Source organism: Corapipo altera, unplaced genomic scaffold, assembly GCF_003945725.1.
Source record: "Corapipo altera isolate COAL_440 unplaced genomic scaffold, ASM394572v1 61045, whole genome shotgun sequence".
NCBI classification, from domain to species: domain Eukaryota; kingdom Metazoa; phylum Chordata; class Aves; order Passeriformes; family Pipridae; genus Corapipo; species Corapipo altera.
This window is the reverse complement of record NW_020884975.1, coordinates 751,793-779,199: the sequence shown is the minus strand read 5'-3', so window position 1 is coordinate 779,199 and position 27,407 is coordinate 751,793. Positions and strand designations below refer to the sequence as shown.

Below are 27,407 nucleotides of genomic sequence, written 5' to 3'. Positions count from 1 at the left end.
CAACCCTTATCCCCAAGCTGTAACAGAGGAGGGCGGATGAGCATTGGAAATGTCCTGGTCCCCTCCCCTGGACCAGCCACAAAGATGAACCAGAAGCCAAGCTGCATTGCAACACCAAGGGCATCTACTGACAGCCCACCCTGAGATGTCTCTCCTTTATATCTTCATTTCATGAACCTTCCTTTATCTCTTCATTTCCAAGAGACTTGCCAAAGGAGAAGCCCATGTTCTCACTAAAGAAAGTCAGGCCAATGGTCATTTGGAAAAAGAGAAGGCAGATTATTTTGTTTTTAAAATACAAGTCAGCTATCCTCACTGGATCAGGGGGAGGATCAATTAGGACAGACCAGCAAACTTAAGAGGTCAAAACAGGCATCCCATGTGTTTCTCCATCACTTTGAAGTCTCACTGCTCTTCCATTCCTGCTTCCATATTGAAACCAATTTCATCAGGGAAGCTCTGCATCAAACAGTGCTCTAAAACTGAGCCGCAACACCAAAGCCTGCTCTTCACTCCTCCCTCCAATTACAGTGCTCATTTCACCTTTAAAATAGGCTGCCTGGGATTCCTACTTGAGTTGACTAATAAATGGCACAGATCAGCCACTGCCAGGCTGAGGCTGCAATCCCATTGAAGAGCTGCATCCTGGACCCAAATTTGCACACGGGAGAGCAAAGACATTACACCTCTTCACGTGGGAACAGGAACAACTCACTGGGAACTCGTCTTTTCCCTGGGGCACCCTCTGCACTGTCAACACCCCTGGCACAAGACTACCTTTTCTTTTTAAAGCAAGGGGGCACATGGGCTTGTGCACAGGCCAGGATGTAAAAGGCCTGGGGTCATTTGCACAGGCCAAGTTTCTTTGTAGAGCTTATGCAAGAGTGGATTTAGCTAGGCAGTCCTGGAGCAGCAGAGACAGATTTCAATTCCCTTCTATTGCCTAGTGTGGCTTTTGTCCTGCCCTCCTCACCTTAGCAACAGTACCTCACTGGTCAGTCTAACAAAGAGATGACTTGGAAAAAGGAGGAAGTTTTTCTTCCTTTTTCAGTCATTTTCTTAAGTTTGGGTGTCTTCTTTTGCCATTGCACATGGAGTTCTTTGCTGCTAAGCTTTGGCTGCTTCTACTCTGTCGCCATGGCTGGTTGGAGCCTCCCAGGAGGTGACTGGATAGAGACATGGGACTTAGCTCACTCACTGTCCCATCCCTGGCATCTCATAGCTCCTCCCCACTAGAGGATTTTCAAAAAGGTGTTCAGAGACAACATTTCGCCAACTCACTGCAGAAAGGCCCTATGCTCAGCAGCAAGGCATTAGTAGACATGCAGGAAAAAAGTAGATAAGCAAGATGATTTAAAAGAAAAGAAATTTGATTTGGCAGCACATTCAAGGTGCCTTTTTCCAGAATAGCCATGAAGATCCAGAAGGGATGCTGCACACAGACCATCTAAATCAACTAAAACCAGACTGCTTTTCTTTTACAGCATTAGTCTCAATCAGGGAAGCAGCAGAGGTCTAGCCAACCTGCAGAGAGGGTAACTGGGGACTACCCCCAGCAATGCTGTTTGCCTCTGAGGGATGATGGGATGCACAGATCTGGAACCATCAGCCACCTCCAAGTCAGCTCCTGCAGCTGCTGTGACAAATGTGGGAACAGATGGGGGAAAATTATGGGAAGCAGCAGTGACATGCTGCAGAAACACACCACCTTCCTTTCAAACAGCCTTGCTCGGTGCCGAGTCAGGCTCCTGTTTGCTTCATATTCACCCTTACCCATTATCCATCTTCTACTCACTCAAGCCTCATCTCCCTCCTCTCTTCAGCCTTTCTCACTTCTCTTCTTCCTTCACTGTTCCCATCAGGGTCAGGAAACTCTGTGGTTCAGCATCTTCCATTTGTGATTTGTGCGATTTGTAACATCTCTCTGGTAAACTATAAGATACTGGAGAGGACCCAGGACTGCAGGAAGCATGTCTGCCTTGGCAGAGACAAGAAACAGAGGAAGAAACTGGATAGGAACTAGATGGGCTCTTCCTTCACCTGGTGCCCCAACCTCTCTTTCCCAAGCCCTGTGATTTATCTCTCTCTGGACCATCTCTGCAGGAACCAGGTCTATTACGGAAATTAAAATGTGCTGTTGCCAGCAGATGGCAAGATCAAACCCTCGGCATGCCTATCCCCTCCAAGCAGGAATGGCAGACACCACAGGGCTCACAGCCAAGTGCATCAGAGCAGGTGCCAAGAGAAGCTCCTACACTGCTCCCTGAAGGGCCACCAGCTTTGGAGTCTGCTGGCCAGTGGCATAGCTCAGCAGGCCAGCAGGATGCCAGTCTGAAGCTGGATTCTGGCACAGCCAGCCTTCCAGGAGTGACTGAGAGTCAACACGGGCCTGCCGTGCCATTGCACGCAACCCACAGCATGAGCACTTCCAAGGTGTTAGAGAGATATCAGGATGCTTCAACACTGAGACCAAGTTTGGGGTGGGGGGTAGAGGTATTTCCTTAGCTTCCCCTGCTAAGGAAATACCCCTAATAAGAATATGCCTGAATCAAGGGAAGATTCACCTCACAAATAACTACCACAGGGGGCTGGTGGCTGCAGGTACCACTAAAAAAGGTGTGACCAACCAGGAGATCCTTCCCTGAAAGCAAGGCTTCAGTGTTACAGACACACATACACAGAAGAAGCCTAGAAGAGGCAGCTTGATGTTTCATTGACTGCAAACACAAGAAGGTCATTATCATTCCCCAGAAAAATCTTTTTCACTCATGTATTCCCAAATGATAACAAAAGAGCATTCAATCCCGAAGACATTTGTGCTCCAAGCTGGTGACAGCTCTGGAGACAGCACAGAAATAAATCCCTGCAGAAGCATATTAGAATGGCTTGGAGATAGCAAGGCAGGCACAAACTTCTCCTGAGCAAGATGAGCTCAGTCAGGTGTTACTGACTGACATATGAAGAGAGAAATGCAACCCACGCCAGGAAGATAGGATTTTGAGGTGCCCCTGCCTAGCCCCATGCAGCAGCATATTGCTCCCCAGACCAGCACTCCTCAACCCATGCCCTGAAGGCACCACTGAGCAGCCCAAGCACTGCTGCAAAGGCAAAACCTCACACCCATACACCAGCACTTGCACGCACACACAAGCAGCTATACAAGAAGGAGAACAGGTTTGTGAGCAGGGAGATGTTGGAATATATTGCAAAACAGCTCATGGATTTTTGTCAGAAGAGGTCAGGTGGCCCTTAAAAGACAAGGAATGCAGTCCTGAAGGGTCAGAAATTAGTCACAGCAAGAATAGGAAAGAAAGAAGTCTTATAACCAAGGGGTCTTCAAAACTCGCACCGTTTCCCTGATGGATCAGGGATGCAGGTGATGTACATGGACTGTGGCCCTAACAGCAGGATAAGGTGTCTTTGTGCACTCAAGCACCAAAACAGGAGCTTGTACTACCTGAGGTTCTGCTGGCCTAAGCTCTTGTACAGTCAAAGGTCAGATGAGAAACAACCAGCTCTGGGGAAAAAAAAATTTAAAAAAAAATCAGGTAATTTTTTGTAAATTAATTTCCTGCAAACAGACTTTTTGCTGGTACTTCTCATCACTTAAGACAAAAGAATTGAAGTTATCATCTGGACAGTCAGAGCACTGCCATGCCAACAATCAGCCTAATCTTTATGATTAGAAGAGGATTTGGAAACAAACAGAAGGGGAGATTTCCTTCCTTCCTTCCGCAGCATTTCAAACAAACCTGCTTCATGCTGCGCCACGAGGTAACCTTTTGCCAGGCTGTCCTTAGCCCAGCCTAGACACAACAGGGCACTGAGCACTGTATCTGGGACCAGAGACATAATTCTTAAGTGCCTCTGAACATGTCCTGTTAGAGGGATCACAGCAATCCCCACACCACAGCAATATCCTCCTGCAATCACCAGGAGACCCTGGGGTGACACTACCCTCAGCTGGATCTGAGCCCTGAACTCCCAGTGCCCTTTCTGACCTTCTGTACTCTGTTCCCTGCATTCCCATGATACTCTCGCCCCAGGGCACAAGGAACCTGCCAAGATTGCTGATCAGCTGCATGATCTGCTTAAGAAGAGAAGATCAAAGCACACCAACCATCTCCTCTGCAGCCTGTGCCATTTCTGTCCTATGCTCCTTAGTTCTCAGGGAAGCATCAGGGTCAGCCAGGTGGACTGCAGGTAGCACTGGGTGCGTTTAGTCATGCCCGTCTCCCAGGAGTTGGAAGATGCTTGAAAAACATTGAGCTCTGCATCCAAATGCAAATCTGAATCACCAATCCAAAAGTGGGGAACAACAGAAGGGAAAGCAAAAGTGCCCTTTGGCAGGCCCCTTTCTCCCAGGCTAGATCACTTGTGCCAGCAGATTCAAGGAGGGGATAAAGTGGGGCTGTCCATCAGCTGCTGACAGCACAAACACTTCATCCTCTGCCAGCTGGAACATCTGGGCAGTTCTGCATAAGTTTCTTGGGTACTCTGGACCATCACCAAGTGATAGTTCATCCTCATTCTCCCATCCTTGCCAGCCTTCTGACCACCCACTCCCTAAATAGCTCAGATCATTTCAAAGGGAGGGTACAATGAACAAGAGGATAAAAAATATAAATTTTCCCCTCTCTCTCACCTGCCTGTGCAGCATCTCTGAGTCTGAGATTGTGGGTCAAACAGCCTCCTTCCGTTCAAGGCAAACGGAGTGCTGTGATTTTTAAGTGACCATCAATGACCCAGAGCTGCAGCATGGAGAGAGTGGATGCAGATCTGCATCTTAAGTAGATTAGATTTTGTATTACACTTTCATAGACACAGCAGAGAAATCCCCTAAACACTTCACAGCCAGGGTGTAATACCACCATGCAAGACTTAATGCCATGCAAGGAACACGCTTTCCACTGGCTGCAGTCTGGCTGCTCAGACCCTGCCTCACCCTGGGGAGCATGAGCCAGCAGGTACTTTAATTTTTCCTAAGGAAAGAGGTACAACCACTCAGCTTTTGGTTAACCAAAAGCATGTAGGCACACTGCTATCAGGGCTACAACCCAGCACATCTGCAGGCTAGCTCCTGGTGAGGGTTATTCTAGCCCAAAAGCACCAAACCAGTCTGCCATGATCTACACAGGGAGCAAGAGACTGCATACAGCTTTCTGCCTCAGTGGTACATGCCTAGAGCAGCTGGGGAGCAAGACCAAAGCACTCCCATATGCCTGAGCATCACTCCCAGCAAAGCACAATAGGCACATAGTGGAACTGGGAGCACCCAGCATCTTTCCTTCTGGTGTTTCCCCTCTGGATACAGGGCAGGTCATCACCACTCCATCCAAGATACATGCTCTGCAGCTCAAGGCCAAGCAGATGGTGGACAGCCACACTTGCAGCAGGAGCAGAGCAGGAAGCTTGCAAATCAGGCTACAAATGCAATACAGCCATGCTGCTCCAGCTGGCAAGCCCTTTGTCGTGCATAAGCAGACTCACTGCCTCCCAGGACCTGCACGTGCCCCCAATTTACAGTGTATGTGACAGAACCATAGTTCCCATCAGGGTAGCATGCAAGAAGAGAAGGGTATGACAGGTGCCCCTGGTGTAGGTGTCACATTAACACACAGCAACAGTAATTATCACATCAATGAATTAAGCCTGGATGATCCATCTAGTGATCAAAACCTCGCTTCAGCCCCAGCACAACTTCTTGCCACGCCAAAGTCCCTTCCCCTTGCCACTTCAATCCCTTCGTGATCAAAAGGGGACTGGCAAAGGCTCACGAGAAATGGTGCTGCCAGTTTTCACATTTTCTTTTTGAATTTAAAGTTGTATAAAGAAATTCATGGGGTATTTTTCAGGTCGAGATGTTGACATTTTGTTTGCCCAGTATGAGTGCCCTCAGTTGCTTTATTGCAAAGATGCAACTGAACAAATCACCAAGAACAGAAGGGGCCAGGGAAAACCCCTGTGAGATGCAGTTGGGTTGTGCTTGATCTTACAGTTGTCACACATCAGTGCTGAAGATGTACTACCAGACAACTGTGGTACAGCATGAAACCTGTACCTGGAGACACTTGACAAGACATGTCTAGGCAGAGAAAGAATGCAGCATGAACCTGGGGTGCACAGCATCACCAAAAGTCCTCACAGCTGGAGGGCACTTTGCAGCTGCAGGTACACAAGCACAGGCTTTGCACTGGTGAAGTGCAAGGGATGCGTTTCCCCAGTCAGCCCCTGACAGCACCTGAGCCCCCACAGCAGGAGGGAGGAAAAGCCAGCAGGTCCTCTGCTCTTCACACGAGTGGCTGGATGGTGAGGGGGTGCTGCAGGCTATGAAGACTTGTTTTCCTGAATCTGTGCACTTGGACAAATTCACAGCAGAGAGAAAAAACCATAAAAATCACTTTACTTTTGAGCCACAGACTGTCAAAGGCTGGAGCTACATGGTGCATGCTCACCCTGTTACTCCTTTCCTTGCATGTCCACTACTGTCCACTGGCAGGGACAGAACCCCAGATTATGTGGGGGTGCTGATCAAGCCATTCTCAGGGAATAAGGCAGCCTGAAGCATGCATCGGGAAAGCACTGGGGCAGATATTTTGATTCACATTTGCAAGAGCTTTTGACGGGAGCAAAGAAAGAACATTTTAAGCATTCCTTTCAGCCGGCATGCATCCCAGCCCATGAGACCCTCCTAGGGCAAGGCACAAGAACAATCTCTTTCAGATCAAGGGCTCCTTTGTCACCCTGCTGCAAGCCATTTGACCTTCAGAGTCAGAAGGAAGCTCATATCACAAGTGGTCTGGTGGGCCCGGGTTGGGAGTGAGCCCAGGCACTTGAGAAGGACCACAGCCCCGCTGCCAAGCCCAGCATCTCAGCAGGGAGATAAACAGACCCTGAGCCTGAGCACTCAGCTCTGGAAACACTTGTTTCGGCTCAGCACATTTCCTCTGACAGCCAGATAGAAGGTCACTCAGGCCAGCTTTTCCATGTACAAGAATATCCTTGCCAAGAAAGAATAGACCCAGGCCAAGCTATACTGTGGGTGTCCAGAGAAGGTTTAAGCCTTTGAAACAGAATCTAACCTTCACCAACAGCATCTTCACATTTCTTGTAAGCGCATCAATCCCCCCTGTCACCCATGCTCTGACAAGGGAGCCTGCAAACCCTTCATCATTCATTCACAGCTCTCCCTCCAGTTGCCCCACCTTGAATATTTGGAGCTCTCTTCACTGCACCTAATTGCAGAAGTATTTATTAAGAGCACAGCACTTCTGAATGATACTTGGAGACAGCTGACCCCACAAAGGGCAAGAGCCAGCATGGCTTCTGCCCCAAAATTCATCAAGTACCTTGGTGTGCAGTCTTTTGAGTACTGATTGCTATTAACAATGAAGCTGCTCCTCACACCAGAAACCTCGACAAACTAAGAGCTGACACAAGTTGCTATTGCTGTGAGATGCAGCCATGTTGCCAGGGACAGCTCTCTCCATGGGCTGCACCTCCTGCTGTGCACTAAGGCAGGACCACAGCACCTCCAAGTCACTGCAGAGTCCATCCAGCATCTGAAATGCTGTGTCTTCTCCCAACTTTCAGATGCTGGGCCCTAGCAGAGCATCTCGGGCCAGCTGAAACTTTAAATGTGTGCCTCAGATATCAGTGTATTTACACATAGGAGTTGCTTGTTGGTGCAGAAACATCAGAACAGGCACCAAGCCCCAAGACAGGGTTGCAATCAACCAGCTACCCTGATTTCCACACCTCCACCACTGCCTTCTGCCGGGAGGTGGAAAAAAAAATATATGGGCTAACATCAGTGCAGCCAATATTCTCCTTCAAACCTGTTCTGCGATGACTGAAACCATGACAATCACAGCAACAGTTTTTACAGGGCGACAGGAACGAATCTGAACATCAGCCGTCAGCCAGAAGGAAGTCACGGCTACATGGACACTGCAGAAAGCTGATCTTGGATGGCACTCGGGTCAGCGTGAGCAAGGCACACGCTGGCCGGCATGCCAGCTTCTCCAGAAATGGGAAATGTGTGACAGATGCATCGTGTTTATGTAGTGGAACCGCCGCTCCCACAAGAGCCCTGTCAGTCTGTTTGCACACAGGCACACTTCAGGTCTGCGTGTGTACCCTTCCCAGCCTACCCAGGCACCGAGGTGTTACAATACACATTTAACTAATTTAATTACCAAAAAAAAAAAAAAAGGAAAAAAAAAATAGAGAGGAAAAATATTAAGGCACACAGCCTGTGATTAAGAATTTCTTTCTCAGCGTGCTGGCAACACGCCTGCAATTACCAAGCCCTTGATTCTCTAAATTCTCCAGAGATCAACAGCACCTGATACCAGCATGTCCTCAGGTCTTTCATAACCCCAAAAGCTGCTCCCCCACCCCGCTCCCTGTTTCAACGCTGGTGAGATTTTTCACACCTTGCAGCTCAGAAACACTTAAACCTCGGACAGCCTGATTCCAGCTCGGCAGGTCACACCAGATTCGCTGGAGTAATTGGCAGCACAGGTGGGCTGCAGCTGACACAAGCCAGGGCAAAAGTACTCTCATTAAAAACAGCAAAGCAAGACCACGCTCAGTGCGATGGAAGGAAAATTACTTTCCACACCGGCTCTGTCGAGCCAGCCACCAGCAGCACTGCAAACTCAAGAGCTAGAACAGCCCTCCCACTACTAGGATCCTCCAGAAATGCAAAGGATGGCCAAAGTAGCTGTGTGAAGGCAGCGCGGGAGGCTGGGGAGAGCCAGATGGCTTTTCCCAGCCAATAACCCCAGGTGCCATAGGGTTAAATCAATGCATGAAGCTATTAAAGGGGGTGGAAGTGTTTTAACATGGTTGAGTGAAATTCCTCACACTTTTAAGTCGACAAGGACCCCATTGGGGCTTAATGGGCTAGCACAACCCATCCCATTACAGGTCGTTAACACGCACAGGAGTCTTGGGAAGAGGGGCAATTAGGGCTCCCCACTAAACTCTGCAAGAGGGACTGTCTCCCTAGCTTTGAATCCCACCGACTGGGAAGAGGGATGCAGGAAGAGGCCATCTCTCACTCTGCCCCCTCTCCCAGCAGGGTGCCCAACACACAGAACAAGCTCTTGCTGCAGGTTGAGTTCTCAGCAGGCTTAAGGAGAAGAAAATTGCACCCCACAGCAAAGGGCAATGCTAAAAGCTCCCAATCAAACTTCCTCTGCTGGAGGACATCACTCTACCCCACTTTCCTCTCTCTAGGCTCAGGAGCCACGGCCCATCACACATCTGGCAGCAGGAACAAGGAGATACCAACAAAGCATCTGTCCTGGAGAAGCAGTGGGCTGTTTGCCTGAAGCAACAATGCAGTGCTGGAATTACTTGCACCCTCGATTTCTGCCCTGTGGAGTGTGGTTGTCACAGGTATTTCTAGCCTGGAAGTTAAGACTCCTCAGGAACTTAAAAATAGGTATATACGAGTTATTTTCCACTGGCAAGAAAACAGTAACTAGAGCTGAGGTTAGAAGGAAAAGCAAAAAAGACTCATTGCATTACCCTTTAAACTACCAGGTATGAGAACCTTGCCCTGCTCTCCTTCAGGCATCCCTGAGTAGGACAACCAGAGCTGTCAGTAGAGTGGGGTGGGAGCCCTCTGACTACAGACCTGGAGTTAAAAATAGGAGAGAAGTGGCTTATCCCAGCTTATCCCACACAGCCAGCTCTGGGGAGGGTCTGAAATACTGATCTGCTGAATAGACTCTACAAATTCAGAAACAAGAACAATCCAGAACATCAATGCCTTACTCAACCCGGAGCAGAGAACAAGCTGGGAAACGTTCTGGGTGGCTGCAAGAAGAGCTGTGGATGGGAGAGAGACCACCCCTGAGGGAGAATGCCTGGAGCAGTCCCAAAAAAAGTGGAAAAATCCTACGATGCAGAGTGCAGACAGCTTTGGACAAGATGATTTGGCAAATAAGTATTTTAGTGTAATGGAGCTGATATTTATTTTTTCTTCCCTCCCATAAGAGGGTCCAAAGCTGCCATACAGATTATAATAAGGAACAAGTTCCAACAGTCTGCTTTCCTCAAGTACCTCTTCCTTAGGGCATCCCACCCTGTCCATGATCTAAAGACCCCCATCTCACACAACATGTGCAGCACATCAGGGCTTTGGTCTCTCACAGTTGGTGTTTCCCTTCTTTGCCTGTCTCAAAAGTGGTGTAAGATCATTGTAACAGCACCATTCACCACAGGCAGTAAAGTGATTCTGAACTTGCATCAGTCCAGCCAGGACTCAGCCCCAGCTCTTTCCCTTCTCCTCTGTACTGAAACACCTACCCCACTCACAGCCCTTTCATGGCTGTGCAAAGTAAGTAGTTGGAGAAGTATAATTCCCACCACTCCTCCTGGAGACCGGGAAAAGCCAATTTTCCAATTCTCTCTCTGGCTGCCTTCACAGCAACTATACTCCAATCCTGACCATCACCCGGCTCAGTGACACCAACTGTAACACCTCTCTATCCCTCCAACTGCACCCAGCTCCTCCAGGCTCCCACTTTCTCACATGCCCTTCATTGCAGCCACCTTTCCTCTGGCAAAGGGCTCTGCTCAGATCTTCCCAGCCTCCAGCTGCAAATATTCTTTGCATCCCACTCCAAGCCCCTCCCCAGGATCCCCTTTCCCTCAAAGAAAAGCACTGCTCACTACTGATGGCAAGGCTCCCCAACATGCCCACACTTGGAACAGCCTAATATTTATAGACAAGCCACTTTGTACTTTGCTCTCATCATCCTAGAAGGAGCCCCAGGAACACCTAGAGAACTATCATCCCAGCACCAGGTTTGCTCTGATGCCTTGGAAGTGACTAAGTTGCTGTAAAGCAACTTGCAAGCACCTCTACCCCACATGCACCTGGGCTGGTCTGCACCAAAAGCAGAGAGCTAGGAGCACATCCCAGCAGGGTGCCCAACTCAGAACAATCTGCAATCTGCTGTTTTATCTCTTCCTCAGAGTAAGAAAGGGCAGAAGTACCTGCAAACACCACAGTAGAAACAAACAAACAAAAATCCAAGCAATTGATTTTCTTGCTGTCCCCTTCTTGTACAGGGACAGATCCAGCTGGAAAAGGACCTCAAAGAGATGCCTACTCCATGCCCTATGTCTCAGGAAGGGCTCTTGGCCCAGCCAGCCCAGGCAGGGCTGGAATAAGCAGCAGTAGGAGACACCCTGCCTTTTCCAAAAGTCTAGGATAGTAGCTGGAGCCCCATGGAGAGAGGAACGCTCAACCAGAGAGGAGCCACACCTTGCAGCAAACTATTTCATGGTGAGCCACTGGCACAGGTTGCCCAGAGAAGTTGTGGATGCCCCATCTCTGGCAGTGTCCAAGGCCAGGCTGGACAGGGCTTTGAGAAACATGGTGTAGTGGAAGGTGTCCCTGCCCATGGCAGGGGGGTTGAAATTAGATGGTCTTTAAGGTCCCTTCCAACCCAAACCATTCTGTGATTCTGTGCTTTTGCTCTGCAAAGACCAGGGTGAGCCCAGCCTGTAAAGGCTCCAGTGGGTCTCATACTGCTGTTTTCTGCCAGAGTTGGAGCTTGAAGACAGCACAAGGGCTTGGGCTTCTTCCCACCATCCCCACCCAGGAGATGCTACCTGGCCTCATATAATCACAGATGTTCAACAGAGAAGCAAACCACATCAGGGCAATTGAAAGGACCAGAGGCACTGTTCTAACCTGCTTTTGTCCTGCTCACACAGGATGAAGTGCTGCTGAATGAGTGCATGGCTGGGTCTATTCACCCTGCTGCCACCACACTGTAGCACTGCCCCAGGAGTACAGGCCACTTCCCTGCTTGGTCCACCTTGCATTTGTTTTGCGTTTAAGGCTCGGGCAGGTCTTATTTGTAAGATGATGAAATGCTCTGAAGCCTTACACGTACATGCCAATTAGATGCTCCAAACCCCACGCTCAGCAGAAGGTCAAGTGTGTGGTGTACTGTGCTCAGCCACACACTCCCCACGTCAATCAGGCTCCTCAACAGGATGTCTGAGGAGAACTTGGAACAGCATCCACCACTTTGCTTTTATGGTTCTTGAGGAACTGCCTTACAATGGGAGGGGGGGCTAGATATAAAAGTTGGGGTTTTTTTGTTTTAAACAGGGGGGCCAGACATATAAGAGGCTCAACTTCGAGCTGTTTTTATCCAGCCAGCCCCCTCTCTGCTGAGTTCTGTCAGGAGACAGGCACAAAGCACCAATTAAAGACGAGTTATGCTTTTTCTGTCAAGCAAAAAAGAAAAAGGGGAGGGGGAGATAAGATGATGGGAAGGGGGGAGAAGAAATCCAGCCCTGGAGTCATTTTGCTTTCCAAACAAGCTGTCAAGGCAGCCCCCTCCCTTCCCATCTCCCACGGAAGAAGAGCAAAGGAGCACCCGCACGCCTGCTGCAGACGCATGGCATCAGTCATCAGACCACACCATCAGTCACTTGGCACATCAGGCCGAGCCATGCCCTCGCTTTCCCTCGGGCATCTGTCAAAGCCTGTGACAGGGAACAAGAGCAGCAGATTCTTAGTGAAGATGGTCTGAGCACAAGCCCCACCAACTCTCATGACAAGAATCCTCACTTATGGGCAATTAGACTGGGAGCAAAACAAAACAAAGGCAGCAAGGACTCAACACACTAGCTCGGTGTGGCCACGACATCAGCTCAGTTTTTCCATGGTAGAGACATGCACAGCCAGCATAAGCATGCAAACGCTGCCTCTTCTGCCATATAGGTAACCATGTTTGAAGGCTCCCTGCACAGCCAGGAGCTCTTCTGGCTTGCAGCCAAGCTCAGGAGAGAGAGCTGAGAGCTTCCCCTATATATTCCACACCATTGCTTGGTTCTAACCAAGGCAACCTGCCATTGCAGCATACTGGCAAGGAACCACAGCATCAGCATGGACACAGCAAGCTCTATATCAATCTGGGCTGGTACTACCAGCTCTGAATCTACCCTCAACACTTGCAAGCCATTCCCAGATCTCACCCAGCAAGTACCAGTCCTGCAGCCAGACAGATTAAGAAGAGTACAAAGATAGATCCCTCTGGGCTTTATTATTTCATATGACTGAGGAAAACAAATAGCAAGTGCAACCCCTTCTAGGGTGAAAATGGGCAGGCACGTTAGCACTGCACAGGCATCAACCCCAGCTTTAATACCCTATTTCTTTCCTTAGCAAAGTACCCTTTGCAGAGCCCGTTAGTACTGATTAGGGCATCAGCTTCACTCCCACATCTTCCTTCCTGGGCTTTCTGAAAGCCTCAGCTAATTACAGCAGCAAAGTCAGCCGCGGGAGGTAATGCAGCTCTCATTTCTAGAGGGTGGCACTTGTGCTGGGCTGACCACTCCCAAGGAGGGGATACCCTCTGTCACAGCCCAGGGCACAACACATAGCCCCCTCTTCTGGGCAGGATCCACCCCACAATTAGCCCAGAAGAGGAGGGAAGAGAATCTCCATCCCCTTTTAGGTCTGCCTGGGCTAGCGGCACACAATCCCAGCTCGCTAGTGAGATCCCTGCTCATTAGCATGGGGTCACTCAGCTGCAGCAGGGCACAAGCATCGCTTGGCTATTGCAACACCACTCACGTCCACTGCTGTGGAAGTGTTGAATTTCTTTTAAAAGGTCTGAAGCTCTTGGTTTGAATTTAAGGGAGGAAAAAAAATCTCACAAAGAATAGCAGCATCTCTGTAAACATACCAGAGGAAAAAAGAAAACGAATCCTTTGAGCCTCTTGACCTTGACAATGTCCTTATAATTACAAGACTATTTATTTTCAGTTAAACCCCAACTATTGAACAGACAGTGTCAAGTTGTTTTTTCCTGAGCAGGTGATTATCCTGCTTGACTAATCTAATGAAAATTATCAGGAGGCTACTGACCTCCTGCTACACACACTAAATAATGCACAAAGCTTCAGGATCAGACAGCCAAATCATAACCCTGCCTTATCTTAATCACTTTCTATACAGCTCCAGGCCTGTTCCACTCCTGGTTGGCTGTGTTATTCCAAATGCTATCTCAGTGGAAACTACAGAAAAGCCAGCCCTGAGAACTGCACTGCAAAAAGTTACCTCCTTAAGATTTATTTTTGTAGAAGCCAAGAGCTGCAGAGGTAGATATATTTAGTCTTTAAGCTGCTGTCTGGCTCCTGAGCTTATAGCACGAGGCGGTGGTCCCCCAGCACCTGGCTTTGCGAAAAGCGGCGTTCTCCTGCTACTTTGATGAAGGGTATAAGGAAGGCAAGGTCTGAAGAAAAGGGTATACAAAGGGGCTCACTGGTCCAGATACGAAAAGCCACCCTTTCTGCTCCATCCTCTCGAAACCTCATTTCAGCCTCCTCCTACAGACAGGGCTGCCCACACCTTTTGAAGGTGCCGCAGCACAGCCAGTGACATGAGAATTACGGTACAGCAAGAGGACCCAACACTGGGGGTGCTCTGTCCCCAGCTCAGGGCACACTGCAGGGGCCCGTGGACCTGCAGCAATCCTGTCCCACTCCTTGTAGTCCCTCTCTCCTTCAGGAAAGAAAAACAAGCGCAGCAGCTGGAAGAGATAAAAGACTACAGCTATCAATTAAAGAGTCAAGAACTAAACAAGGACCCACAAAAAAAAAAGTTATCACACACTTTCCATACAGCCTCAACATGAACATCACCCACAGCTAGAGGAACAGATTGCACAGGGGTGACTTGAAGCCTAAAATAAATTTCCACTTGGGAATCTACAGAGAACTGTGGAAAAACACTGCTAAAGGACCAATTGACTAATTTTTACACCCTGCCCCCCACCTTCCCTCCCCAGTCCCCAACATGAAACCTCAGCTACAACACTACAGAGCAGACACTCTCTCACCCTTCCAGCCTGGCCTCACTGCCTCAGCCTTATGCACCATCATAAGTGGTTCTTCAGACCTCCTGGTACAGGAGCTCCTAGTTTACCTCACTGCCACAGCCAGGAGCTTCACCTTACGAACTGCTACCAGTTTCAACAGCCTGCTCCTGCCCTTCAAGCCTCTCCCCATCCCCAAAACACCTGATTTATCCTCCCACCCTTGATGTCATGGGTCTTGAGTCATTTCTCTCCATCTGGGAAGGTGCTAAGCAAGATACAAGTGGACAGGATTCCTCATCTTTTAAATGGCTAATTCCTCCCCTCCTACAACCTTTCAGAAGAAAAGGGGTAAACAGTCTCCTCTAAAGTGAGCAGAAAAAAAGAGCAAGGTGAGTTTAGGTGTAACAGAAGAAGGAGCAAGAGGAAGCACAGAAAGACAGGCAGGAAATAGCACAAGATTCAGCTTTGGGAAAATACCAGATAACACATGCAAGGAAAATGATCCATAGCAGAGATATTCAAAGGGAAGCAGAAATCTGGGAAAAATTAAGGTCCACAGCAGCAATTGTGGGGGGACAGTGAGCAGGCAGGCTTTCAAACTGAGAACTGCCAAGGCAGAACCTTTACTTAGGGCACAACTCCAATCTGCAGTCAGGAGAATTTTGTCCTATTGCTCTGTGGACATGGCTGTGCCCAAGGGTGTCTCCAGAGAGATGATCCTGAGCCCCATGGAGCCCAGTCACACCATCTGGACATGGTATGACTAAAAGGGTTAACTGGACAGGACTCAGCAAAAGGAGAGGTCCTTTGTTTTTCTTTTCAATTTTAAAGATCTGCCTGTTGCTGAGGCATCTGAACTACTTCTGGAAGGAGTTAGAACAATAATGAAATTCCTCCATTTCCTAGTCTGGGTGACAAAAGCAACCTCAGGCCTCTCTGGTCATTGAAGCCAACACTGTAATTGCCTGTGTCACATAGCCTTGCTCCATCCATATGCACTGGCTCTGCCCTTAAAAGCCAAGATGCAGGTCAGTTCATGTGTCTGCTGTCTAGCAGCTGCCTGGTGCCTTCCACAGGCATGGCTGGGGTTGCAAGAGGGCCATCAGCTGGGTTAAACTGGCATCACCCCACTGAGTTATGTGGGACTCTCTTGAACTGCCACCCTTGCTGAAAAACGCTGCTCAGGGACAGCTGAGACAGCTCCCAGCAGGGTCTGGTGACTGTAAAGTGGGAGGTGAGAGCCTGGCAAAAGCCAGTGAACTACAGCTGCCTCAGGATTGACTTTATCATCATGCCTGGTCAGAGAGGAGGCTTGCACAAGAGGAGGGGATGGATTTAAAACCAAACAGCACAAAGCCCTCAAAAATGCTCCAAGGAATAAAGCTGGAGTTGGCTGCTGGTGCTGGGACCAAGGGATGGCTCTGGCTCCAGCTCCAGCATTTGCAGCCACCCCTGGCTCCCTGTTCCAGAGCAGGGGGAAGACCATCCTCTTCTCATGCAGGAAACAGGCACTGAGCCTTCCCTTTCACGCAGTGGCAGAAGGTTGTGACTGCCTGGGAGGGACTGCGACACACCAGAGCTTGCAAATGCATGTTCTGGGGAGGTTTCTCCACTCCCCAAGCTGACTTCCAGCTGGAGACATGTGTCTCTGCTTGTCCCCAAGGCAGACAGCAGCAATAGAGGCATCCTCTGGTGCCAGTCCCCGCCAGCAGAGCATGGCAAAGCATTAGAGTGACAGCCTCCAGGGACGCAGGAGCAATTTACTCACCACACACGGACAAGTGCTCCCCTTCCTAGCTGAAATCCATCGGGCGAGACACTGATTAGTGTCACTCATCCTGGCTTTCTCAAGGCAGACACCCAGCCTGCTGGGACTCTGCTGAGAGCCCACTAGCTCATTGCACGCACGCTTGCCTCTAAGGCCTAGGTCAGATGCAGGCTTAAGGAAGAGGAAAGGATTGCATCCAAGTCCCTACCATTACCCTCTCCATCCCAGCAACTCTTTCCCAGAGCAAGACCTGGCTCTGTCTTCTAGTTTTAAACACCCACCACTAGCCCATTCCAGAATGGCCTGCTCAACGGGGGAAAGGAAAGCTAAAATCTGTTTCTCTTCATGCATCTACCAGCAGAGCTGTTGTTCCAGCTCCCACATGTCACTGCCAGTGACAGTGGAGGCAGGATGAACTCATCTGGACTCCTCCAAGGCAGGAATGGAGCAGGATGACCTGTTGCTAGGCCAGCACTTAAGAGAAAAGCATCTTCAGCTTGACAGCTCAGCAAATTTGATCTGAAACTGGCAAGAGAGAAAAACTGTAAAGCCTTTAAATGTCATCTCGGGGGCTTGACTGCCAGAAGCACTACAGACAGACAGACAGATAAGCACAGTGCTGCACAGAGAGCTGGATGCCCTACTTTGCTCTACTCAGTGTTTACTAATGTCTCCCACAGTGGCATGAGCTGTTAGCAACTCAAGAAATCTGCTTTTCTGCCACCAACTCTGCTCTGGGACCTCAAGGAAATCCCAAAGCCACTCCAAGTTCAGTTTCCTCTCTTTGCGGGCGATGATGCTTCCCTGTAACCCCAGGAGGTGGCAAGGTTAAAGGCTAGCCCTGGTAATGCACTATAGCAAGCATCCTTGGGGAACCCTCCAAGCCTAAATGCAGATGGTGCAGTAAGTCAAACCTTAGTTTGGGTTGAGACCCAAAGAAAGGCCATAACAATTCCTTGTTGTGAGAGGCAAAGTCAAAATCATCAACACATGTCCTCTGGCATTGGTTCTTCTGACCTGGGCAAGTCACGACTTCTCCTTCCTTCCTCTACCAGCACTGGGGAGACAGCGAGTCCATCAGTGCACAGCTGGCTCTCCCCTGTGCATAAGGCAGCCTTGCTTGGAAAAAAAACCCAGCATTGCTGGCCTGACTGCAGGTGAAGATGTACCAAAACTAGGAAGCACAAATACTGCATGCCCCTGAAGTCAAGGACCCACAATGGCTGTTGGGGAAGTTAACTCTTCATCCTCACTTGGCAGATGAACAAGCCAGTGGCTGATCCAGAGCAAGGAGGGCTGGGGGACAGCAAATGTGTTTGGACAGCAAATGTGTCTATCCAGGAAAAAGCACTGCACACAGTGGGGATACAGAGAATTGATGATTGCCCTTGTAGTCCTCATCCCATCTAAGCAAACCCCAAGAACATGGTGTGTCTCAGCATTGCTGTGAGAGGACAACATTCACAAAACAGGAGCCCAGCAAGCAGGGTGTACCAATGGGAAATGGTTAATAGTAGCTGGCTGGACTTCTGGAGAATGAATACCTTCAATGGGAGTCCCCAGGTGCATGCTTGGGATATCCTGCAACACTTAGGTTTCGCAGAGCTAAAACTGCACCTTCTCCTGGCAAAGCAACTCCAACTGCAGCCAAAAAGGAGGACCCTCCAAAACATTCTGGCACTTCGGACATGACAGGCATGCCCCATCAAGAGGGCAAGGAGTTTCTGCCAGGTGGCATAGCACATCTGTGGCATGGTCAAAGATATTGTCCTGCCAAAATGCTCCCTCCTGCACAGATTTCAGCATTAGCTAGTGCTCCATGCCCTGTCATAGCACTCACTTTCATGTACGAAATAAAAACTAGACTTGCCAACATACCAATGGGCCTGTCAAACTAATCATGTTAGGAGGACTGGAAACACACCAGCAGCAAGAGCCGGCCCCGGCTCCAGAGCCCTTTTAGAAATCATGCATCCAGGAGACGGAAAAGCCTCTGTCATTCCCGGAACCAGGTCAATAAAAACACAGACAACTCCATCCAGAGAGAGAGTTTTTTTATGAATCACAAGAAAGAGCAGCTTCGGCTCCCCCAGCTGCAAATAGGTGGGCAGGCACAAAGAGCCAGCACGGAAACGTGTCTGTGCAACACGTGTGGGCAATCGGCCGCCCTGCACATGGTCGGGATATGGGACAAGAGGAAACCACTCCGAACCGAGCTGGGAAAAACAGCATTGACAGCTCAGAGTGACTTTTCCCACCCCCGCCAGCCGGGTTCCCAAATGCAACAGCCTCCCACCCATATGGGTGTCTGGCATGCCAGGGAGAGACAAGAGGCTAGACAAGGATTTCAGAGCTGAGAGGTCCCAGACAGCATTAAATGGCCTCAGATTCAGGGAGCGAGAATAACCCACCTTTTAGGGAGCAAAAATATCCAAAATACACTTCATCCAGGTGCCTCAAGAACAAAGCAGTCTCCTCCCCAAACCCACAGTTATCTGTGGGTGCACTTTACTGTAATGCTGCTATTTCTGGAGCTCTTCATTAAGTGAGAAGCCCAGAGGACTGGACAGAGCTTTTTTTTTTGATCGAATTTCAGAGCAGCAGCAGCCTTTTGTTCTCTATCCTTCTTTTTAACATATTTATTTTTCAAGACCTTAGTTCAGTTTCACAGGGGAGGGTAAATCACACACTGGTTAAAGTCTGGCACAGGCTGCCTGCCCTTTGCATCTGAGAACCACCTCTAACCACAGGAAAGGATGTGTCCTCATCATCACCAGCATTTTTTAGGCCCTAGACAAAAGGACCATGGTGCAGAGTGTACCTATGGTACAAGCAGGTATAAGTTTGTTTTATTATACAGGTTGCTTTATTAATTTCACCACCAAATCTCATGCCTGGCCCTGGGGTACGCAACCCAGCCTGCTTCTCCAAGCAGGAGGGCAGCAGCAGGTCCCTCCTTCTGTACTGATTAGCATGTAAAGATCTAGCAAAGGGAGTTCCCCATCCATCACCTATAACATGGCACTGTAAAATGCAGTGTGCCCCCCTGCAGCACTGGGACACCATGGCATTAGCATGGAGTAGGGATAGCTGTATGAGTCAGCCCTGCATGGCAGAGTCCTGCAAGTTACTTTCATATGTATTCCAGATTCTGGGAAAGCCACGAGAGACCACAAGAATCAGGAAAATACCAGGCTGCAATTTCGTGAACAAAATCAATTCACTAGCTTAACACCTACATAATTAAAAGCAGGCTCATCCCTGGGTAGCTGTTAGCATGGGGATGTGCCTGGTTGTGTGTTTGCTTTTAGAGGCAGGTGATACTTACAGAAACACAGGGTCACCAGCCCCTTTGCAGAGGCAGGCTGCCCACAGTACAGAGGAAACACACAGGGAACATCCTTGCCCTGAGGATCTCCTTTTCTTCACATTGAAAGAGGAGTAACAGTAGCTCCTTTCTGCCATGGAGGTCTGAGCCACCCACTGCTTCTCTCTCCTGGCAATTCAGCAGGCTCTGTCAGCAATGGGGACCTCAATCCTAAGGGAGGAGAGAACGCTTTTGCTCGCTGGTGCTGGGAATGACAACAGGCCCTGCTCTTCACACTCATCCACCAGCCAAATCCCTGGCTCTACCTGGCTCCCACTGGCTCTTAGCAACACTGGTGGGAACGGGCGATTCATACTGTCCTGTCCTCACAGAGCAGACTGAACCAACTCAGTAAATACCAATGGTGTTGATGGATAAAGAACAGGGAGCGAGAGCAGTCCCAGAGGAAGCAACCTCCAGCCCCTTCTCTCACAGGGGCACCAACCACCCACCACCCAGGTTTGGTCCAGTGGAGGTAGGCCCAGGCTGCAAGCTGCTTCCAGCATCAGGACAAAGCTTTCCCAGCAGGCTTTCTCTCACTGAGGATTTCTTGTATCACTTCCTGCACCAGTTCCCCCCTTCACAGGGTGTGTTGCATAGTATTTAAATACAACCAGGTCTGGGCAAGCCAGATTTCAGTTGATCCCATGTCCCCTCTGTCAGGCAACGCTAAGAAAGGGGTCATGATTCCTCCGCCAGCTGTTGGTACCCCGACACTTACTGCAAACTCTTACGATCTTCTTCCTCCAGCCTCCCCCAGGCAGGGAGCAGCAGAAAGTGATTCCCCCGGAGAAAAGAGAGAGCTTTCCCACATAATGGGCACCGGTATTAATTCTTCCAACTGCTGCAGCTTTTCTTTCACTCTGTGATTTTATGAGCATCACTCGATGTTGGCAGCAGCCCCGGAGGGCATCACAAGTCACCTGAAAGGAAAACAGCTTCTTCCGGCACCGGCAGAGCTGCCTCTGAGACAGAGGGCGGCAGCTCCGGCCATGCGTGGCCACACTGCCCAGACAGCTCACAGCCACCAAGCCGGACCAGCAGTGCCTCAAGAGGGCTTCGATGACATCTTTAGGGTGTCACGGCTAATTAGAGCCCTGACTATACCCTCTAATTAGGTAACACTTTCAGACAAATCACCCTGTCCTCTTCAAACCATGTCACGCCTTCAGAAACGATCCCTAATTGACTTAAAAGTAAACTCGGCACTTCTTCCCGGACCTCCTTCCACTTCACAAGGTATTTCAAAATAAATAAACCCCCGCTCCTCAGTCCTGTCTCAGAAACCAGCTGGGGAAGTGCCCTCACATCCGCACAGGCACGCACCTGCACAGCCTGACAGAAAACCTCCATCAGAGGCATAAAGCAAACGCACTGACGCAGCAGCAGCATCGTCCTCCTCTGATCTCTCGTTTCTACCCATCCTAGTGCTACTTTCAACAACAGTCAGCAAAGCCTTTTCTCGGAGAACAGGAGTGTTTGCGATGCGTCAGTGTCCTACTAAAAATGTTGCCCGGGGGCTTGTGAGAGCAGCAGTGCTCCAGCAAAGAAGCCTGGTATGTGGCAACAGAAGGCATTAAAAAAAAACCCCTAACCATTTAGAAATTAATATGCCAGAATGTTATCAAGCGTCAACATTTGAATCCAGAAGGTCAAGTTCTGTTTTCATTAGGTAATGAATAAACTGAAACGATCCAAATGTTTTCAGTTTCCCACTAGCACAAAATTTTAAGAAGACAGCCAAAAAAAAAAAAAAAAACAACCAAAACAAGCAACAACAACCCACCATCATAACTGCAAACATGATGAACAAAAACCATCAAAATTCGTAGAACATATATATTGAGCCTTTGCAAGCCTGCTATGAGAACAATGTCTCTTTATTTGCTTTCTGTGAGGTTTGTTATAACAAGAGAGAAAGACTCCAGTATACAGTGTTTTAATACACATACACGCATTCACAGCTGGAATAATAGATCTTAAGGACAGCGGACAATATTACAGCTGAACATATGCAGAAATGCATAAACATATCTTCAAAAACATGTTCTTTGCACCCTACCCAGATATATCATGGACACACATATAATACACACACACACACAGACACACACACACACACACAATGTTTCAGAACGATGAGAACCATTCATTATATCAGACTCTCTAAAGTTTCTGCTGCTTTGGGAAAACATGACCCTGAGGAGACATCACACGTGAACTTAACAACCAGCAGAAAATGAAACTGTAACACGCTGCATCTTGAAAGCCAGCCCTGAACCTAACTTAATCCCTGCTCTGGACAACGCCTCTGGAGAGACATTAAAACCATGCTAGGTGTTTTCCTGGATTTCCCAGATTCCCCGGAGATTCCTTGGCACTCTGGCTGCAACCATCTCCTCACTTCGGAAATGTTTCCGGCTGAGTGCTTCCATCCTTACTTCTGCTGCTCCCACGGCCAGTAACAGACAGATCCAGTGGAGCACCATCCGGAGACCTGTCTCCTGCCCTGGCAGCAGGACTAGTTACCTGGGGCAGCTCTTGCTGTTTAACACTCGGACTCCTACAAAACGTGCAGGGGAATGATGTACGGGGCTTTAAGGGTCAAGAGCAGCTTTGCATCCTCCTTTCCCATGCCCAACAAAGGAATTTCAGCAGATCTCGTGCCCCCTAGTGTCATCCCGGCGAACGGACCGACACTGGGCACCACCAAGCACCGGGTACCACCTGGCCCAGGCAGTGCCCTCGCCTATCCCACAGTGAAGCTGGCACCGTGTCCTACTGGTACCCAGACCATACTTAAATTCCCTTCCCAACAGTTCACGGGAAGGGCAGCGTGAGTTTGCTGCCCTCCCCAGCACTCCTGGGCAGCAATAGCCCCCTGAGTGTCCCCATGCCCAGCACAGTGCCACCTCTGTTCTGCTCTGGAGGAGCCTTGTCGAGGTCTGCCCCACCAGCAGATAGCCCAAACGGTGTCCCTGGCGAGGGGCCAAGAGGAGGAGGCAAAGAGCATCTGCAATGGACACTGTCCAGAATACAACTCCTCCTAAAAATAGATGGACCCTGGAAGGACACGGCCCTTCCAGGGAATGGGAATGCTCCCATAGCTGGAGGGGATGATAAAACTTTGGGATGATAAAACTTCAAAGCACATGAATGCAAGACGCCACTGCTTTTGTTTCCCTGTTCTCTCCCTCTGAGAGCACCTGTGGCATCCAAGCTCTGGTCATGAGCATGAAAAGCAATGCACAAAACCAGCCTAGAACCCAGCCATCCTGCTCTAACCAAATGACAAGATCCGGTATCTCCCAGGGAAATGCCCATGCTGACTGCAACAGTAATGAGTGCAACAGGGACCAGACCCTGCATACCAAGCACCTAAACATGAGGTATGTGCTGAAAAGAAGCACAGAAAACACGCGTGCCTCAGTTTCCCCATCCATCCAGCAGCCCTGACGCAGCTTGCCCTCTCTTATTTTGTTCATCCCTCCTGTTCAACTATTAGTTCTTGTAGGAAAAGGCACCCCAGGGACAGCGCCTAGACCACCAGACCCTTTCAGAATCTGCTCGCAGCACTCAAGCAAACCTCAGCAACCCATCACCAAAATTTGGAGGAATTCTCCCCAGGGCACTGACCTGGGTATGCTGCTTTCTTCTGCAACACCGAGCAGGGACTATAGGTTAGAATAATGGGGAAGTAACTCAGTTCAGTGCTGACAAAGCATCACAAGCCCCAGCGGGGTGGGAGGGGAGGAGGTGTCCTTCCCTCACGCTGCCATGCCTGGTATACATCATGTTTAGGGCCAGGCATACGTCACTGACACAAAATGGACAAATTGGAGGGATTTCAGAAAAACGAGTGACAAAAATGATCAGGAGGCAGAAGGGATTGATTTACAAGGGGAGATTAAAAGAGCTGCGATCAGTCTTGCTGGGCTGAGCAAGTACTGACTGCAAGAAGCAGTTGGATGCTAATCTGCAAATGGGATGAAAACAATATGGGAAGGAATAATTTAGTATCTTCATCAGTATTGGGATGAAATGAGGGGGAACTCAGGGCTGAGCAGGCAGGCAAAAAAAAAAAAAAAATCCCAAACCCATGCAAAAACTCCTTTCGTAGTTATGCACGACTGTCTCCACCAAAACACACAAAGTCCCCAAAAGTCTTTCTGCCCAGGACAAGGACCCTTGGGAGCAACCAAGCCTAAGAAAGTGTGTGCATGTACACACACACACGCACGCACACATACGCATACACACACATACACACACAGCTCTTTCCCACCCCTGACTCACACTCAGGAAAGCAGCAGGGCCGCCACGATAACCGGATAGGATGGAGGCTTCACGCTTGCAGAAAAGCAGTGGAGAGCGAAGGCTAAAGCTGCCGGGAGCGGTGGGAAGGTCCCCGCAGAAGGATGCTTTTGCACTCCCTGGTCTTCACAGGGGGAAAGGTGCTGAGATGGCTTCCTGCAAAGTGGCAGGAGTGAGCTCAGCTGCGAGCACTCAGATATTTACACACAAACAGCACATTACTCAGCAACTCCCATTTGTCAGGCGTAATGGCAGCGGCAGCAATAATAAATGACAGAGCTGAGAGACAGGCTCCCCAGGCGCACACCCAGCCCCAGCCTGAGCTGGAGCAGGATGCATTCCTCCAGCTTGCAGGGAATTAACTGAAAGTGGCTAGGAGCTGGGGCTTGCACCCACAAAACTCCTGCTGCTGGCTTCAGAGAGTCAGCCACATCTCCGAAAGCTAAGCCTTGGCTGCACGGTTATTTGTATGTGTATGTGCATCACAAGCTTTGTGGCTCTGAGAGGTACCAGGGCTTCTTCCTTCCAAGTCCATGAAGTGCTAAGCACCTTCCATGGAGATGGGGATGCAGTGTCCTGGCAGGATTGGGTCCTCTCAGGGTAAATCAAACAAAAGATAATGCACGATCATTAGATCATGGCTTGGCCTGCTCTGAAAACAAGCTCTGATAAACTTATCCTAAAGGGCTGTTGCAAAGAAGTCTGCCAGGCACGAGGCTCTCATTTCCAAAGCTCAGCCTGCCTTGGGAAACTATACCCTCTGCAGTGAGCCCCAGAGAGCTCTGGTCCCAGGACCTTGTCCCAGTGAGGTGCTTGGTCAGACACAAGCATCATTTGCACATCTCCAGATCTCATGGCAAAGCTCTAACTCCTCATGGAGAGCAGAGCATGGAGCTGGGAGCAAGAAAGGCTGCTCCCATATATTTGCACATTTTGCAGGAAGCAGCCAGAGTCCGTGCCTCGCTGGCTGCACACACAGCCGGTGGGACCAGCAGCAACACATGTGGATCCTGTCCCTCACAGAAGTACACAACATGGTGCACGGACAGCAGGCACAATCAGAGTTAAATTAGCTAAATCTGAGCAGAAGTCAGCAAGTTCCTGAGCAAAAAGCCATCTGAGGAAAGGACCTCTCTGACTATCCCACAAATTAAAACACAAAGAGATGAGAAAAAGAAATCAAATAGTTTTGCAGGCAATCACCTTTCTGCAACCTGCACTCTGTACAGACCCTACACATATGTCCGTAAGCATGGGGTGGGGAAGGATAAGAAAGTGAAGAAGTGCTGATCATTACACCAAAAAAGTTTAGCAGTTAAAGAAACAATTGCCAGAGAAGCCAGGGAAGCTAGAACATGCAGACTTGGTTCCGTCCCCTGCGAAGGCAGCACAAATTGGCTCACGAGCTGATTGGAGTCACAACTCGTTTTTAAGATTGCAGTGGGGGAAGTCACCAAGATGTGGAAATGTCAGGGAGTTTTGTGCAGCAAAGGGATCGGTGTGTATTATGCAATTCTGGAAAGCAGCCCTCGCACTCATGCTCGGGATGAACTGCATGCCTAGCCCGGGGAGAGCAGTTCCCCAGAAGAGCCATGCAGACGCTTTTTGTATAAAATCACACCACCCCTTCAGAAAAAAAAAAAAAAAAAAAATTAAAAAATCAGCACGGCCACAGCAGAGAAAAAGGCAGGTTGCGCCTTTGGAGAGACGGAGAAGAAGCCTGCTCTCCCGCCCAGGAAATCCACGGGCTCTGGTTTACAAAGAGCCGCCCCGCAGTCCCGGCTCCAGCCCCGTGCGCTGCCGCAGGGAGGGCTCATCCCTCTCAACCCTCAACCTGGTGCCGGCCGCGATGCCGACCCCGCCGGGCAGGGCACGGGGGGTCCCGCCGCGCCGCCCCACCGCGGACCCGCTGCCCCGGAGGGTGCGAGGACGCGCCGGTCCCCTGCCCCCCATCCCTCCCCGCCGGGAACACACGCACGGCGGAGCAGGAAAGTAAGTTGCCCAAATTGTTTCCTCGCGGGGGGTGGACGCGCGGCCCACGGCGGGGCGCGGAGACGCGCGGGCGCGCTGGGGAAAGGTGCGCGGCTGCAGGGCGGGAGCGAACACCAGACCGGGGCGAATGCGGGGGAAGAAAGCGTTCCCCTCCGCCCTTCTTTCCCCCTGCCTCGGCGGCGGGCAGCGGGGCTCGCCTCCGCTGACCCCCGCGCCCGCCCGCCGCCTCCCCCGTCCCGTGGGTGGGGGTTCACCCCGTGCCGCCCACCGGCCCCCGCCGCCCGGTACTCACGGCGCCCTCCTTGCCGCCGCTCCCGGCACTACCCCATGCAACCACCGGCTGCTTCTGCACCGGCTCGGGGGCTATAAGCTCTTTTAAACTCCAGCACATAACCCATGTGACCGCAGAAGCCACTGGTAAGGAGCGCCGGGGAGCCAGCGATGAGCTCAGCCCGCACCCCCCGGCACAGCGCCGGGGACGCGCTCCCGGCCCCGCCGCGCCGCGCGCACCCGCACACACACACACACAGAGACACACACACAGACCCCATGTTCACAAATGCACACACACATCCGCACACATCCACCAGCACGCACACTCCCCCCCCACCACCACACACCGGCTCACGCCCCGGCGGGCACACCGCCTTTTCTTCCCCACGGATGCTGAGCCGGAGGGAGGCACGCGCACCCCACCAGCACCCGTGCAAACGCACACTCGTGAAAGCACGGTGGGGATGGAGCCCCCACGCACATACAGCAATCCCCACAAGTCCCCCCACCTCCTCGGAGATGCTGCCGCGAGTGGAGGCAGCAGCCTCGCAGCCCCCCCAGGTGCACACGCACGCTCACGTGTGCCCCACGCACACACGCGGTCTTGCATGATGCACCCTCCACATAAACACCACCTTCATCATGATACGCAGACCCAAGAGAAAGCTAGATCTCTGTGCACACCTCCGTGTGCATCCTTGCACGCACCCCACTCATGAGTGCCACACTCTCTCGCACAAGCACCCTCTTGGAGTGCGCAGTGGAAGCGCCACAGGCAAATGCAGACTGACATCACTCACCCCTCTCACAAACGCTGCACAACCAAGCA

General features: G+C 50.3%; 1 protein-coding gene across 4 annotated transcripts in view; it reads right to left on the bottom strand.

The window, feature by feature from the left end:
* The window catches only part of CNTFR (ciliary neurotrophic factor receptor), a 204,552-nt gene extending 177,789 nt beyond the window's left edge, over nt 1-26,763 (bottom strand). For 2 of the 4 annotated variants that reach the window (XM_027665419.1, XM_027665420.1), the window contains exons 1-2: nt 26,598-26,697; nt 24,296-24,469 (exon numbers count right to left, since the gene is read on the bottom strand). Coding sequence is in view for 1 of the 4 variants with exons in the window: in XM_027665417.1 (XP_027521218.1) it covers nt 26,598-26,696 (99 nt within the window). In the remaining 3 variants the exon portion in view is untranslated. Of the gene's footprint in view, nt 1-24,295; nt 24,470-26,597 lie in introns of all 4 variants that reach the window. The other 2 variants (XM_027665417.1, XM_027665418.1) reach the window with 2 other exon arrangements.
* Between the last annotated feature and the right edge of the window lie 644 nt (nt 26,764-27,407).